Source organism: Anarhichas minor, unplaced genomic scaffold (assembly GCF_050575085.1).
Source record: "Anarhichas minor isolate MPS153535 unplaced genomic scaffold, ASM5057508v1 ptg000028l, whole genome shotgun sequence".
Classification (NCBI taxonomy): domain Eukaryota; kingdom Metazoa; phylum Chordata; class Actinopteri; order Perciformes; family Anarhichadidae; genus Anarhichas; species Anarhichas minor.
Window position 1 is genome coordinate 8,496,259 of NW_027466474.1, and position 14,324 is coordinate 8,510,582.

Here is a 14,324-nt window from a genome sequence, read left to right on the forward strand (position 1 = left end):
ATCCGCTCAGCGTGTCCATCTTTGGGGTAATGTTCGTTTAGAGTGCGTTCTCCCTTTTTCTTTCTCTGAAATAACGACATAACGTGGGAGGATCTGCTTCAAATCCTGTCCAGAGCTACAACACGTTAACCAACAGCGGCCCATGGAGTTCAAAAAGGGATATTGCAAGACAAGCAAAATAGCAGGTGAAACTGTTTCAAAATAGGCATTATATGCATTACTGGTAGACTCAATTTAGAATGAAGCACCGTCCATCTAAACATCACATCAACCGAATTACAAAAAACTAAAACACACACACAACTGAACACACATTAGTACAACGATATGACACAAAATAGGAGAGAGAGAGAGAGTGAGAGAGAGAGAGAGAGACAGAGAGCGAGAGAGAGAGTGCAAGTGGATTACATTGTACTGCCTCTGTCCAAGGTGCTGAAACTCTGCTGTCAGCAATCAGACACATATCTCAACATGAAGCTTTGCAACAACCAAAGGAGGGGAATTCTAACCTCTAGAGGAGAGTCTGGTTCATCCAGGATGCTCTTCTCACTCTGTATCCGCTGCATCGTTCCTGTAGAACTGGGGTCCATTATCAGCACGTTCTGACTACCGGCTCTGCCGAACTTACAGTCACTCTTTCTGGAGTCAGTCGTCCTGCACACCTCGTAGTTGTACACGTGTTGGAGAGTCCCTGTCCCCAAAGTGTCTGAGTAACGTGGTGGATAATACGGAATCACAGGGAGATTGGAGTGACACAGGACGCGAGACTGTCTCCATCTGTAGATCTTCACTGATATAATAACCACTAAACACGTGATGAAGAGGAAGGAAACTACAGCCAAAGCCAACACTAAGTAGAAAGTCAGGTTGTCATTGTACTCCTTGTCTTGTGTAAAGTCAGTGAACTCAGACAGCACTTCAGGGAAGCTGTCCGCCACCGCCACGTTAACAATGACTGTAGCTGAACGAGAGGGCTGCCCGTTGTCCTCCACTATAACAGTCAGTCTTTGTTTCACAGCATCTTTATCAGTGACTTGGCGGATAGTTCTTATTTCTCCATTCTGTAAGCCCACTTCAAACAGCGCCCTCTCTGTGGCTTTCTGCAGTTTATAGGAGAGCCAGGCATTCTGTCCAGAGTCCACATCAACAGCCACCACTTTAGTGACCAGATAGCCCACATCTGCTGAACGAGGCACCATTTCAGCCACCAGAGAGCCACCAGTCTGGACTGGGTACAGAACCTGAGGAGGGTTGTCGTTCTGGTCCTGGATCATTACTTTCACAGTCACATTGCTACTGAGTGGAGGGGAGCCTCCATCCTGCGCTTTGACGCGGAAGAGGAAATCTTTGATCTGCTCGTAGTCAAAAGAGCGCACTGCATGGATGACTCCACTATCAGCACTAACGGACACATATGAGGAGACTGGCACGCCGTTAACAGAGGAGTCCTCCAGTATGTAAGAAACACGGGCGTTCTGGTTCCAGTCAGCGTCTCTGGCTTTCACTGTGAATATAGAGAGACCTGGTGTGTTGTTTTCTACAATGTAGGCCTCATATGAGCTCCTCTCAAAGACAGGCGCGTTATCATTCACATCAGAGATCTGTAAGGTGAGAGTAACGCTGCTGGAGAGGGAGGGCACTCCCTCATCAGAGCAGGTTACTGTTATATTATACTCAGATGCTGTCTCTCTGTCTAATTCACTGTTTGTTCGTATGCTATAGAAACCATTCGATGTATTTTCAATAATAAAAGTCAAACTTTCACTCAAAAAACATTGAACTTCTCCATTAGTATCCGAGTCAGCATCATGCACATTCATAACAGCAACAACTGTTTGAAACGTGGAATCTTCCAGAATAGATTGTGTTGTTGACATTAAATCTATTATTGGAATATTGTCATTCACATCAATAATGTCAAATAATATTTTGCATGAGTCAGTGAGCCCCCCTTGATCTCTTGCTTTAACATCTAACTGATAATGTTTTGATATTTCATAATCTATTTCGCCAATCAAACGTACCTCACCACTTGTCCCATGTATTTCAAATAAATCCAAAATCCCCTCAGTGTTACTGGAAATGGAGTACGTTACAACACCATTCGTGCCTTGATCTCTGTCTGTGGCTGTTACAGTCATCAATGAAGTTCCCTTCTGGGAGTTTTCCATTAAACTTGCTTTATACGTTGACTGCGTAAACAATGGAGCATTGTCATTCGCATCTAAGACAGTGACATGAATTTGCACTGTCCCTGACAGCTGAGGTTCACCTCCGTCGACGGCTGTTAGCGTTAAAGTCAGTTGCTCTTTTTTCTCGCGATCGAGAGGTTTTTCCAAGACCATCTCTACCTCCTTTTCTCCACCTGCATTGTCGTTAAGTTTTAAAACGAAATTATCTGTTGGGTAAAGGGAATAGCTCTTGAGTCCGTTCATACCGACGTCATAATCTAACGCTCTCTCTAATACAAATTTGGACCCCCTGACAGCCGATTCGCTAATCTCAAAAAGCATATTATTCATTTTGAATATTGGGGCGTTGTCGTTTATATCTGTTATTTCTACCGTAACGCGAAAGAACTCGATGGGGTTTTCCAAAATGATTTGAAAATGTAAAGCGCAAGGAGTCGTTTGCTTGCATAACGCCTCTCTGTCCATTCTCTCTTTGATGAGAAGGAGTCCCTTTTCTTTATTCAACTCGATGTATTCAGCGCCGTTTCCAACATGCAAACGAGCTTTTCCTGTTTTCAGACGTTTTAAATCTAAACCTAAATCTTGTGCTATGTTGCCAATCAACGAGCCTTTTGACATTTCCTCGGGAATAGAATAGCTGACCTGCCCAAGCACGGGACAGAAAAAAAGCATCGAGAAAAACAATAGTACTTGCCGTCTCATTGTTTCGTTCAACGATTATAGGATCACAACGAATCAGAAAAAAAATCCGCAAATGAGACAGTCGTATTCCAATCACTGGATGACTAAGAATGAAGAACCATCAACACAAATGTCGATGAATATATTTCCCGTTTGTTTGCCCGTGTGCAGTGTTCTCGGTAACTCGCACTGTGCCTTGTGTCGGCCTTGCTTCTGACAAATATAAATGATCTGGGAGGTGCTGATGAAATCTGCAGTGAAACTACCACACACTGGCCAACAGCGTCCCTAAGAGTACAGAACACAAAACTGCACAAGACTGGATATTAGGGAGTACAAGCATAACACACACACACACACACACACACACACACACACACACACACACACACACACACACACACACACACACACACACACACACACACACACACACACACACACACACACACACACACACACACACACACACTGCAATATCATTCGAAGTTCTGGAAACAGTTGCTTTGTGTAGCATGATTATCCGTATTGCCAAACTCGTTTTGAATAAATTATAAAAATAAGAAAGATGAAAGGCGAAAAAACTAGATAAACTTGTCTAAATAAGACGGCTGTATGTCAACATTACTCCACTAGTTGCTGCTGACATGATATTTTACTGAAAAAAAAGTACACGATAACATTCAGTCCGAGACATGGAAAGTCAGACAAGCACTCACACACAATGACGAGCAACTTCAAGAATGACGGACATAATATGAAAATAAAGGAAAACTGAGATGCTGCAGATACTCTGCAATGCCCAAATGTACGATAATTCGTCAAGCACTGTCCCTGGTGCTGAAGATCACGTATTGCGGCATACTGAACCAAATTATCTAAATAGACTAATGATTGACAGTTTTCTTTCCTCTGTAAAGTGTATGTTATTGCTATTTGTGGAATGCCTCACCTCTAGAGGAGAGTCTGGTTCATCCAGGATGCTCTTCTCATTCTGTATCCGCTGCATCGTTCCTGTAGAACTGGGGTCCATTATCAGCACGTTCTGACTACCGGCTCTGCCGAATTTACAGTCACTCTTTCTGGAGTCAGTCGTCCTGCACACCTCGTAGTTGTACACGTGTTGGAGAGTCCCTGTCCCCAAAGTGTCTGAGTAACGTGGTGGATAATACGGAATCACAGGGAGATTGGAGTGACACAGGACACGAGACTGTCTCCATCTGTAGATCTTCACTGATATAATAACCACTAAACACGTGATGAAGAGGAAGGAAACTACAGCCAAAGCCAACACTAAGTAGAAAGTCAGGTTGTCATTGTACTCCTTGTCTTGTGTAAAGTCAGTGAACTCAGACAGCACTTCAGGGAAGCTGTCCGCCACCGCCACGTTAACAATGACTGTAGCTGAACGAGAGGGCTGCCCGTTGTCCTCCACTATAACAGTCAGTCTTTGTTTCACAGCATCTTTATCAGTGACTTGGCGGATAGTTCTTATTTCTCCATTCTGTAAGCCCACTTCAAACAGCGCCCTGTCTGTGGCTTTCTGCAGTTTATAGGAGAGCCAGGCATTCTGTCCAGAGTCCACATCAACAGCCACCACTTTAGTGACCAGATAGCCCACATCTGCTGAACGAGGCACCATTTCAGCCACCAGAGAGCCTCCAGTCTGGACTGGGTACAGAACCTGAGGAGGGTTGTCGTTCTGGTCCTGGATCATTACTTTCACAGTCACATTGCTACTGAGTGGAGGGGAGCCTCCATCCTGCGCTTTGACGCGGAAGTGGAAGTCTTTGATCTGCTCGTAGTCAAAAGAGCGCACTGCATGGATGACTCCACTATCAGCACTAACGGACACATATGAGGAGACTGGCACTCCGTTAACAGAGGAGTCCTCCAGTATGTAAGAAACACGGGCGTTCTGGTTCCAGTCAGCGTCTCTGGCTTTCACTGTGAATATAGAGAGACCTGGTGTGTTGTTTTCTACAATGTAGGCCTCATATGAGCTCCTCTCAAAGACAGGCGCGTTATCATTCACATCAGAGATCTGTAAGGTGAGAGTGACGCTGCTGGAGAGGGAGGGCACTCCCTCATCAGAGCAGGTCACCGTTATATTACACTCAGATAATCTCTCCCTGTCTAATTCACTGTCGGTTACCAAACTATAGAAATTAGTGGTTGATGTTTTTAAAATGAATGGTACATTTTCGCTAATAAAACAGTGCACTTTCCCGTTTTCTCCAGTGTCCTTGTCCTCAATATTTATCATCGTAACCACTGTATTGAGTTTGGCATCCTCTGCTATAACATTTGACTTTGACATTATGTTAATTTCAGGTCTGTTGTCATTTACATCTTGCACATCTACAATTAATTTACACGAATCTGTGAGTCCTCCATCGTCACTAGCACGTACATTTATTTGAAAATTTCGCGACTCCTCAAAATCAACATTTCCAATTAGAGTAACTTCACCATTTTCCTGGTTTATCTTAAAGACTTTTCTGACATCATCTAATGTATTTGTGATTGAATATGTTATTTTACCGTTAGAACCCTGATCTACATCTGTAGCTGAAACAGTGGAAACAACTGTTCCTTTAGGTGAGTTCTCATGAACTGTAGCTTTGTATGTTGGCTGCGTAAAAACGGGGGCATTATCATTCACGTCTAAAACTGTAATAACAATCAGCATTGTTCCTGACATCTGCGGCTCTCCTCCATCTACAGCCGTTAACACAAGAGATATCTGCTCTTGTTTCTCTCTGTCTAAAGGCTTCTGTAGCACCATCTCAACGTTTTTATTCCCATCTGCGTTAGTTTGCAGTTTTAGAGCAAAATTATCAGTTGGTTTTAATTCGTACCTTTGAAGATCATTTATTCCAACATCCAGATCGACAGCCCTTTCCAGCACAAATTTTGCCCCGATAATCGCTGACTCACTTATTTTGAATTTAATTTGTCCTTCTTCAAAGGTTGGTGCATTGTCATTTATATCTGTGATCTGCACTGTAACGCTGTAAAATTCCATAGGATTCTCCAAAATAATCTGAAAATGTAAAGCACAAGGCGTCGTCTGTCTGCACAGCGCCTCTCTGTCGATTCTCTCTTTGACGAGGAGGACTCCCCTTTCTCTGTTCAGCTCGACGTACTCGTCGCTGTCTCGAGTATAAATTCGAGCTTTACCAGAAGTCAAACGTTTGGTTTCTAAACCTAAATCTTGTGCTATATTACCGACTAGAGAGCCTTTCGTCATTTCCTCCGGTATTGTGTAGCTGACCTGCCCGATTACTGAGGCAAGCGAAAGGAGAGAGATGAACAACAGCGCTTGTCCTTTCATTGTTCTATCCGTGTATTTTCTCCGCAAGTCTCGACAGTCCGGTTAAAAATCCAATGAATTAAAATCAATCAGTGTCAAAACATCAATTTCGCAGCTGTACAATCCGCACAATGAAAAGAACAGTCTCAGAGGTCGTCGTGTCGTTATCATATATCCAAAAGTCCGTTCTTTCCCTTCGTGTATCTCTTCATTATGGTGATGTTACATGGGAGGTGCTGCTACAGCATTACTCTCAGCCGTGCACACTCTGGTCAACAGCGGCCCTTAGAGTTCATAACACAAAACTACAGAGAACAAACGTGAAGTAATCGGTCCAGTAGACATACTAGAAAGTGTAACTTGAAATACGTCAATAATATCATAAAAAAAACAGGGTGAGATGCCACTACAAAACAGTTTAACGAGAGGGTTTCTCACTTTACTGTGGATCCTGAGCAATACAATTGTGTCTGTAAGAGACAGGAACCACATCTTAACAAAAGTACGAGACGAAAACAAACAATTAATTTGAAAGGAAAGGGAAAATAACTGCCAAAAGATTAATTCATTAAAAAACACCTATGGATAGGAAATGGTGGAGGCAAATATACGATGTCGCTGTCTGAGGTCCTGAAACGATGGAAGTGTAAAGATGACCGACATTACTGACCATCATAGGTCCTTCCATGAATATAAAAATATTGCATGTACCAATTTAAACATATGATAAATTATATTTGTAAAAAAAAAAAAAAACATGATGAAACCATGTATGAATTCAGTAAACATAGTTTTATATGCGCAATCTGAACTAAAATTAGAACGTAAAACTATATAAAAACCGGAACAACTATTTGGACATTCAATCAAATACCTTCACCAAGACTTACCCCAAAGACAGATAAGTGACTTAAAAAACATTGCCAACATGCCAATAACAAAAGGACAACAAAAAAAAACATCTCTAGAAATATTGTACAATAGAACAATGAAGTGGAATATGTAGATGGGTTGATACAAATGTGAAGTATAAAATTGCCATTCCCCATTATTTGCGGCTGAAAGTCAAAAAAGATGTGCTAATGAAAAAAAGGTAAACACAATCTTACATTTGAAGGAGATATCAGTTAGCTTTAAGACGCAAACCAACTACGTCAAACTAACACACGTGAGGAATAATATAAAGCCTAACAATAATTGAGAAAGTATGTAATGGGGTGCTGCCCATGGTCCTGAAAATGCGGAAATAGTGTGCAACAGTTGACTATTACTGTAATCAAAGACTGAAAGCAAGATGAAGGTACAGAGATGAAGCTATATTATTAAACTAACCTCTAGAGGAGAGTCTGGTTCATCCAGGATGCTCTTCTCACTCTGTATCCGCTGCATCGTTCCTGTAGAACTGGGGTCCATTATCAGCACGTTCTGACTACCGGCTCTGCCGAATTTACAGTCACTCTTTCTGGAGTCAGTCGTCCTGCACACCTCGTAGTTGTACACGTGTTGGAGAGTCCCTGTCCCCAAAGTGTCTGAGTAACGTGGTGGATAATACGGAATCACAGGGAGATTGGAGTGACACAGGACGCGAGACTGTCTCCATCTGTAGATCTTCACTGATATAATAACCACTAAACACGTGATGAAGAGGAAGGAAACTACAGCCAAAGCCAACACTAAGTAGAAAGTCAGGTTGTCATTGTACTCCTTGTCTTGTGTAAAGTCAGTGAACTCAGACAGCACTTCAGGGAAGCTGTCCGCCGCCGCCACGTTAACAATGACTGTAGCTGAACGAGAGGGCTGCCCGTTGTCCTCCACTATAACAGTCAGTCTTTGTTTCACAGCATCTTTATCAGTGACTTGGCGGATAGTTCTTATTTCTCCATTCTGTAAGCCCACTTCAAACAGCGCCCTGTCTGTGGCTTTCTGCAGTTTATAGGAGAGCCAGGCATTCTGTCCAGAGTCCACATCAACAGCCACCACTTTAGTGACCAGATAGCCTACATCTGCTGAACGAGGCACCATTTCAGCCACCAGAGAGCCACCAGTCTGGACTGGATACAGAACCTGAGGAGGGTTGTCGTTCTGGTCCTGAATCATTACTTTCACTGTCACATTGCTACTGAGTGGAGGAGAGCCTCCATCCTGCGCTTTGACGCGAAAGAGGAAATATTTGATCTGCTCGTAGTCAAAAGAGCGCACTGCATGGATGATTCCACTATCAGCACTAACGGACACATATGAGGAGACTGGCACTCCGTTAACAGAGGAGTCCTCCAGTATGTAAGAAACACGGGCGTTCTGGTTCCAGTCAGCGTCTCTGGCTTTCACTGTGAATATAGAGAGACCTGGTGTGTTGTTTTCTACAATGTAGGCCTCATATGAGCTCCTCTCAAAGACAGGCGCGTTATCATTCACATCAGAGATCTGTAAGGTGAGAGTGACGCTGCTGGAGAGGGAGGGCACTCCCTCATCAGAGCAGGTTACAGTTATATTATACTCAGAGGCTGTCTCTCTGTCTAAATCACTTGCCGTCACTAAACTATAGAAACTATTTGTAGATGTTTTTAAAGTGAATGGTATATCTTCACTGATAAAGCATTTAACGTCACCGTTTTCTCCCGAATCTAGGTCCTCAATATTTATCATTGTAACGACTGTATTGAGTTTGGCATCCTCTGATATAACAGTTGATTTCGACATTATGTTAATTTCAGGCTTGTTGTCATTTACATCCTGCACATCAACAATTAACTTACAAGAATCCGTGAGTCCTCCATCATCACTAGCAAGTACATTTATTTGAAAGTGTCTTGACTTTTCAAAGTCAGTATTTCCAATCAATGAAACTTCACCGTTTTCTTCATTTACCTCAAATACTTTCCGTACATTTTCCAACGTATTTGTGATTGAATATGTTATTTTACCGTTAGAACCCTGATCTGCATCTGAGGCTGAAACAGTGGCAACAACTGTTCCTTTAGGTGAGTTCTCAGTAACTGTAGCCTTGTATGTTGGCTGCGTAAAAACGGGGGCGTTATCATTGACGTCTAAAACTGTAATAACAATCAGCATTGTTCCTGACATCTGCGGCTCTCCTCCATCTACAGCCGTTAACACAAGAGCTATCTGCTCTTGTTTCTCTCTGTCTAAAGGCTTCTGTAGCACCATCTCAACCTTTTTATTCCCATCTGCGTTGTTGTGCAATTTAAGAACAAAATGATCAGTTGGTCTTAATTCGTAATTTTGAACACCATTAATTCCTTCATCAAGATCCAGAGCCCTCTCGAGAACAAATTTTGCTCCGGTGATCGCCGACTCGCTAATTTTGAATTTCATCTCACTTTTTTCAAAGGTTGGCGCATTATCATTAATATCTGTAATCTGGACTGTAACACTGTAAAATTCCATCGGATTCTCCAAAATAATCTGAAGATTTAACGCGCAAAGTGCCGTCTCTGTACACAGCACCTCTCTGTCGATTCTCTCTTTGACGAGGAGGACTCCCCTTTCTCTGTTCAGCTCGACATACTCGTCGCTGTTCCTCGTATATATCTTAGCTTTGCCGGACACCAAACGTTTTATTTCTAAACCCAAATCTTGCGCAATATTTCCCACTAGAGAGCCCTTCGACATTTCCTCCGGAATAGAGTAGCTGACCTGCCCGAACACAGAGTAGAGGGAAAGGAGAGAGATAAACAGCAGCACTTGCCGATTCATTGTTCTTTCCGATTTTCCCCAGTGAGGCTCCAGTCTGATTATATTCGAAACAAAAACAGATTCCTCCTCAGATTCCAATGTCAAATCTCAAATGAACAGCTGCATAATCCACTCATTTGATGCAAATGTATTGCATACCGAAATGTATCCTCCTTTTTCATCAAAAATGTTCAACAACCAGAAATGTCCGCTCTTTGCTCGTCGTGGTCTCTCTGTACTGTCTCGATATTACATGGGAGGTGCTGCTATAACCCTGCTCTCATTCAACAACACTCTGGTCAACAGCGGCCCTAAGAGTCCATACTATAAAACTGCAGACAACTGATTGAAATTCAACTCAGCAGTACTCAGTGTGAACGATCTGGGAATGTAGTTACAAACAATCTATCTCAGTAATATCTCGGACTTTACGAACGACTACAGGAAGACATTGTTGAAAACCATCAAGTGTATGCTACGGTTTAGGTTATCATAATTGTACATTTAAATATAATAGATAAACAATTTCTGACACTATGTTACTCAGATGTTGCAGATGTGTCAAAGATCGAGGTGGATATAAAATCGATATGAAGACTGGAAAGGGAAACGTATCGGAAAATAAAAGGTTTCCCGACATGATGATAATCAATGACAAAATGATGAGAAGAACATAAGAAAACACAGAGATTTAAGCTGTGAAAACAGTTGCTGAATGACACGATGAACATAGAGTTGTACAAAGCTATGTATGTCGCTATCCACAGTTCTGAAGTGAAGCAACTCTGAAAGAAAGCCCAAACTCCCAGACTGCAAAATCTGTTCGAATACTGTGAACACCTGCAGAAATATCTGGGAAATAAATTGAAACCTCTCTATGGAAATTATTTGTACGACTACTTCCATTATCACTAGTACTACTACTCCTACTAATAATAATAATAATAATTTTATGAAAAATATTATTATTACTATTAAAAACACGTGTATGTGAAGAAGACAGTTTGAAATAAAAATGTATTTGAAATCTCTGGGGAAACTTTGACCTTTAACGCCAAATGTCACATACAATGTGTTTGTAACTCAAATAAAGTGTGTGAGATAATTATATAGTATTTATAATACACTGAAACGGCATTAAAACAGTCTGACCTCTAGAGGAGAGTCTGGTTCATCCAGGATGCTCTTCTCACTCTGTATCCGCTGCATCGTTCCTGTAGAACTGGGGTCCATTATCAGCACGTTCTGACTACCGGCTCTGCCGAACTTACAGTCACTCTTTCTGGAGTCAGTCGTCCTGCACACCTCGTAGTTGTACACGTGTTGGAGAGTCCCTGTCCCCAGAGTGTCTGAGTAACGTGGTGGATAATACGGAATCACAGGGAGATTGGAGTGACACAGGACGCGAGACTGTCTCCATCTGTAGATCTTCACTGATATAATAACCACTAAACACGTGATGAAGAGGAAGGAAACTACAGCCAAAGCCAACACTAAGTAGAAAGTCAGGTTGTCATTGTACTCCTTGTCTTGTGTAAAGTCAGTGAACTCAGACAGCACTTCAGGGAAGCTGTCCGCCACCGCCACGTTAACAATGACTGTAGCTGAACGAGAGGGCTGCCCGTTGTCCTCCACGATAACAGTTAGTCTTTGTTTCACAGCATCTTTATCAGTGACCTGGCGGATAGTTCTTATTTCTCCATTCTGTAAGCCCACTTCAAACAGCGCCCTGTCTGTGGCTTTCTGCAGTTTATAGGAGAGCCAGGCATTCTGACCAGAGTCCACATCAACAGCCACCACTTTAGTGACCAGATAGCCCACATCTGCTGAACGAGGCACCATTTCAGCCACCAGAGAGCCACCAGTCTGGACTGGGTACAGAACCTGGGGAGGGTTGTCGTTCTGGTCCTGGATCATTACTTTCACAGTCACATTGCTACTGAGTGGAGGGGAGCCTCCATCCTGGGCTTTGACGCGGAAGTGGAAGTCTTTGATCTGCTCGTAGTCAAAAGAGCGCACTGCATGGATGACTCCACTATCAGCACTAACGGACACATATGAGGAGACTGGCACTCCGTTAACAGAGGAGTCCTCCAGTATGTAAGAAACACGGGCGTTCTGGTTCCAGTCAGCGTCTCTGGCTTTCACTGTGAATATAGAGAGACCTGGTGTGTTGTTTTCTACAATGTAGGCCTCATATGAGCTCCTCTCAAAGACAGGCGCGTTATCATTCACATCAGAGATCTGTAAGGTGAGAGTGACGCTGCTGGAGAGGGAGGGCACTCCCTCATCAGAGCAGGTCACCGTTATATTACACTCAGATAATCTCTCCCTGTCTAATTCACTGTCGGTTACCAAACTATAGAAATTAGTGGTTGATGTTTTTAAAATGAATGGTACATTTTCGCTAATAAAACAGTGCACCTTCCCGTTTTCTCCAGTGTCCTTGTCCTCAATATTTATCATCGTAACCACTGTATTGAGTTTGGCATCCTCTGATATAACATTTGACTTTGACATTATGTTAATTTCAGGCCTGTTGTCATTTACATCTTGCACATCTACAATCAATTTACACGAATCTGTGAGTCCTCCATTGTCACTAGCACGTACATTTATTCGAAAATTTCGCGACTCCTCAAAGTCAATACTTCCAATTAAACTAACTTCACCATTTTCCCTGTTTATCTTAAATACTTTTCTGACATCATCAAATGTATTTGTGATTGAATATGTTATTTTACCGTTAGAACCCTGATCTGCATCTGAGGCTGAAACAGTGGCAACAACTGTTCCTTTAGGTGAGTTCTCAGTAACTGTAGCCTTGTATGTTGGCTGCGTAAAAACGGGGGCATTATCATTAGCGTCTAAAACTGTAATAACAATCAGCATTGTTCCTGACATCTGCGGCTCTCCTCCATCTACAGCCGTTAACACAAGAGATATCTGCTCTTGTTTCTCTCTGTCTAAAGGCTTCTGTAGCACCATCTCAACGTTTTTATTCCCATCTGCGTTGTTGTGCAATTTCAGAGCAAAATTATCAGTTGGTTTTAATTCGTACCTTTGAAGATCATTCATTCCAACATCAAGATCCTCAGCCCTTTCAAGCACAAATTTTGCCCCGATAACCGCTGACTCACTGATTTTGAATTTGATTTCTCCTTCTTCAAAGGTTGGTGCATTATCATTTATATCTGTGATCTGCACTGTAACGCTGTAAAATTCCATAGGATTCTCCAAAATAATCTGAAAATGTAAAGCACAAGGCGTCGTCTGTCTGCACAGCGCCTCTCTGTCGATTCTCTCTTTGACGAGGAGGACTCCCCTTTCTCTGTTCAGCTCGACGTACTCGTCGCTGTCTCGAGTATAAATTCGAGCTTTACCAGAAGTCAAACGTTTGGTTTCTAAACCTAAATCTTGTGCTATATTACCGACTAGAGAGCCTTTCGTCATTTCCTCCGGTATTGTGTAGCTGACCTGCCCGATTACTGAGGCAAGCGAAAGGAGAGAGATGAACAACAGCGCTTGTCCTTTCATTGTTCTATCCGTGTATTTTCTCCGCAAGTCTCGACAGTCCGGTTACAAATCCAATGAATTAAAATCAATCACAGTGTCAAAACATCAATTTCGCAGCTGTACAATCCACACAATGAAAAGAACAGTCTCAGAGGTCGTCGTGTCGTTATCATATATCCCAAAAGTCCGTTCTTTCCCTTCGTGTATCTCTTCATTATGGTGATGTTACATGGGAGGTGCTGCTACAGCATTACTCTCAGCCGTGCACACTCTGGTCAACAGCGGCCCTTAGAGTTCATAACACAAAACTACAGAGAACAAACGTGAAGTAATCGGTCCAGTAGACATACTAGAAAGTATAACTTGAAATACGTTAATAATATCATTAAAAAACAGGGTGAGTTGCCACTACAAAACTGGAGAGGATTTCTCACTTTACTGTGGATCCTGAGCAGTACAATTGTGTCCGTAAGAGACAGGAACCACTTCTTAACAAAAGTATGAGACGAAAATAAACAATTCATTAGAAACGAAGGGGAAAGGAACTACCAAAAGATGAAAAAATAAATAGATAAAAAAAATACTTCTGGATGGGAAATAGAGGGCGCTGAGTTAAGATGTCGCTGTCTGAGGTCCTGAAAAGATGAAAGTGTAAAGATGGCTGACATTACTGACCATAATACGTTCTTTCATCCAGATACAAATATTGTATGTACCAATTTAAACATATGATGTATTATATTTGTAAAAAAAAAAATACTTATATATATATCTATATATTATGAAATCATGTGTTTGATATGCATCCAGTAAACATGTACTGTATGCTCAATCTAAACTAAAATATAATGAAACTATACTGGAATAGCCTTTTGTATATTCAATGAAATACCTTCACAAAGACTTACCCCAAAGCCAGATAA

General features: G+C 42.1%; 3 protein-coding genes across 3 annotated transcripts; all 3 read right to left on the reverse strand.

The window, feature by feature from the left end:
* Positions 1-446: 446 nt before the first annotated feature.
* On the reverse strand, positions 447-7,347 carry LOC142962965 (protocadherin beta-16-like). The gene is made up of 3 exons (XM_076103654.1): positions 3,826-7,347; positions 2,581-2,834; positions 447-1,293 (listed from the first exon to the last, which is right to left on the reverse strand). The coding sequence occupies exons 1-3, from the start codon at positions 6,208-6,210 to the stop codon at positions 447-449; spliced, it is 3,486 nt and encodes a 1,161-aa protein (XP_075959769.1). The 5' UTR covers positions 6,211-7,347.
* A 156-nt stretch (positions 7,348-7,503) lies between these two features.
* LOC142962966 (protocadherin beta-16-like) lies at positions 7,504-9,906 on the reverse strand. Its single transcript, XM_076103655.1, has one exon. The coding sequence runs from the start codon at positions 9,904-9,906 to the stop codon at positions 7,504-7,506; it is 2,403 nt and encodes an 800-aa protein (XP_075959770.1).
* Positions 9,907-10,446: 540 nt separating this feature from the next.
* On the reverse strand, positions 10,447-13,989 carry LOC142962967 (protocadherin beta-16-like). The gene is made up of 3 exons (XM_076103656.1): positions 11,060-13,989; positions 10,627-10,648; positions 10,447-10,482 (listed from the first exon to the last, which is right to left on the reverse strand). Exons 1-3 carry the CDS (start codon positions 13,420-13,422, stop codon positions 10,447-10,449), a joined length of 2,421 nt encoding a protein of 806 aa, XP_075959771.1. The 5' UTR covers positions 13,423-13,989.
* Positions 13,990-14,324: the final 335 nt, after the last annotated feature.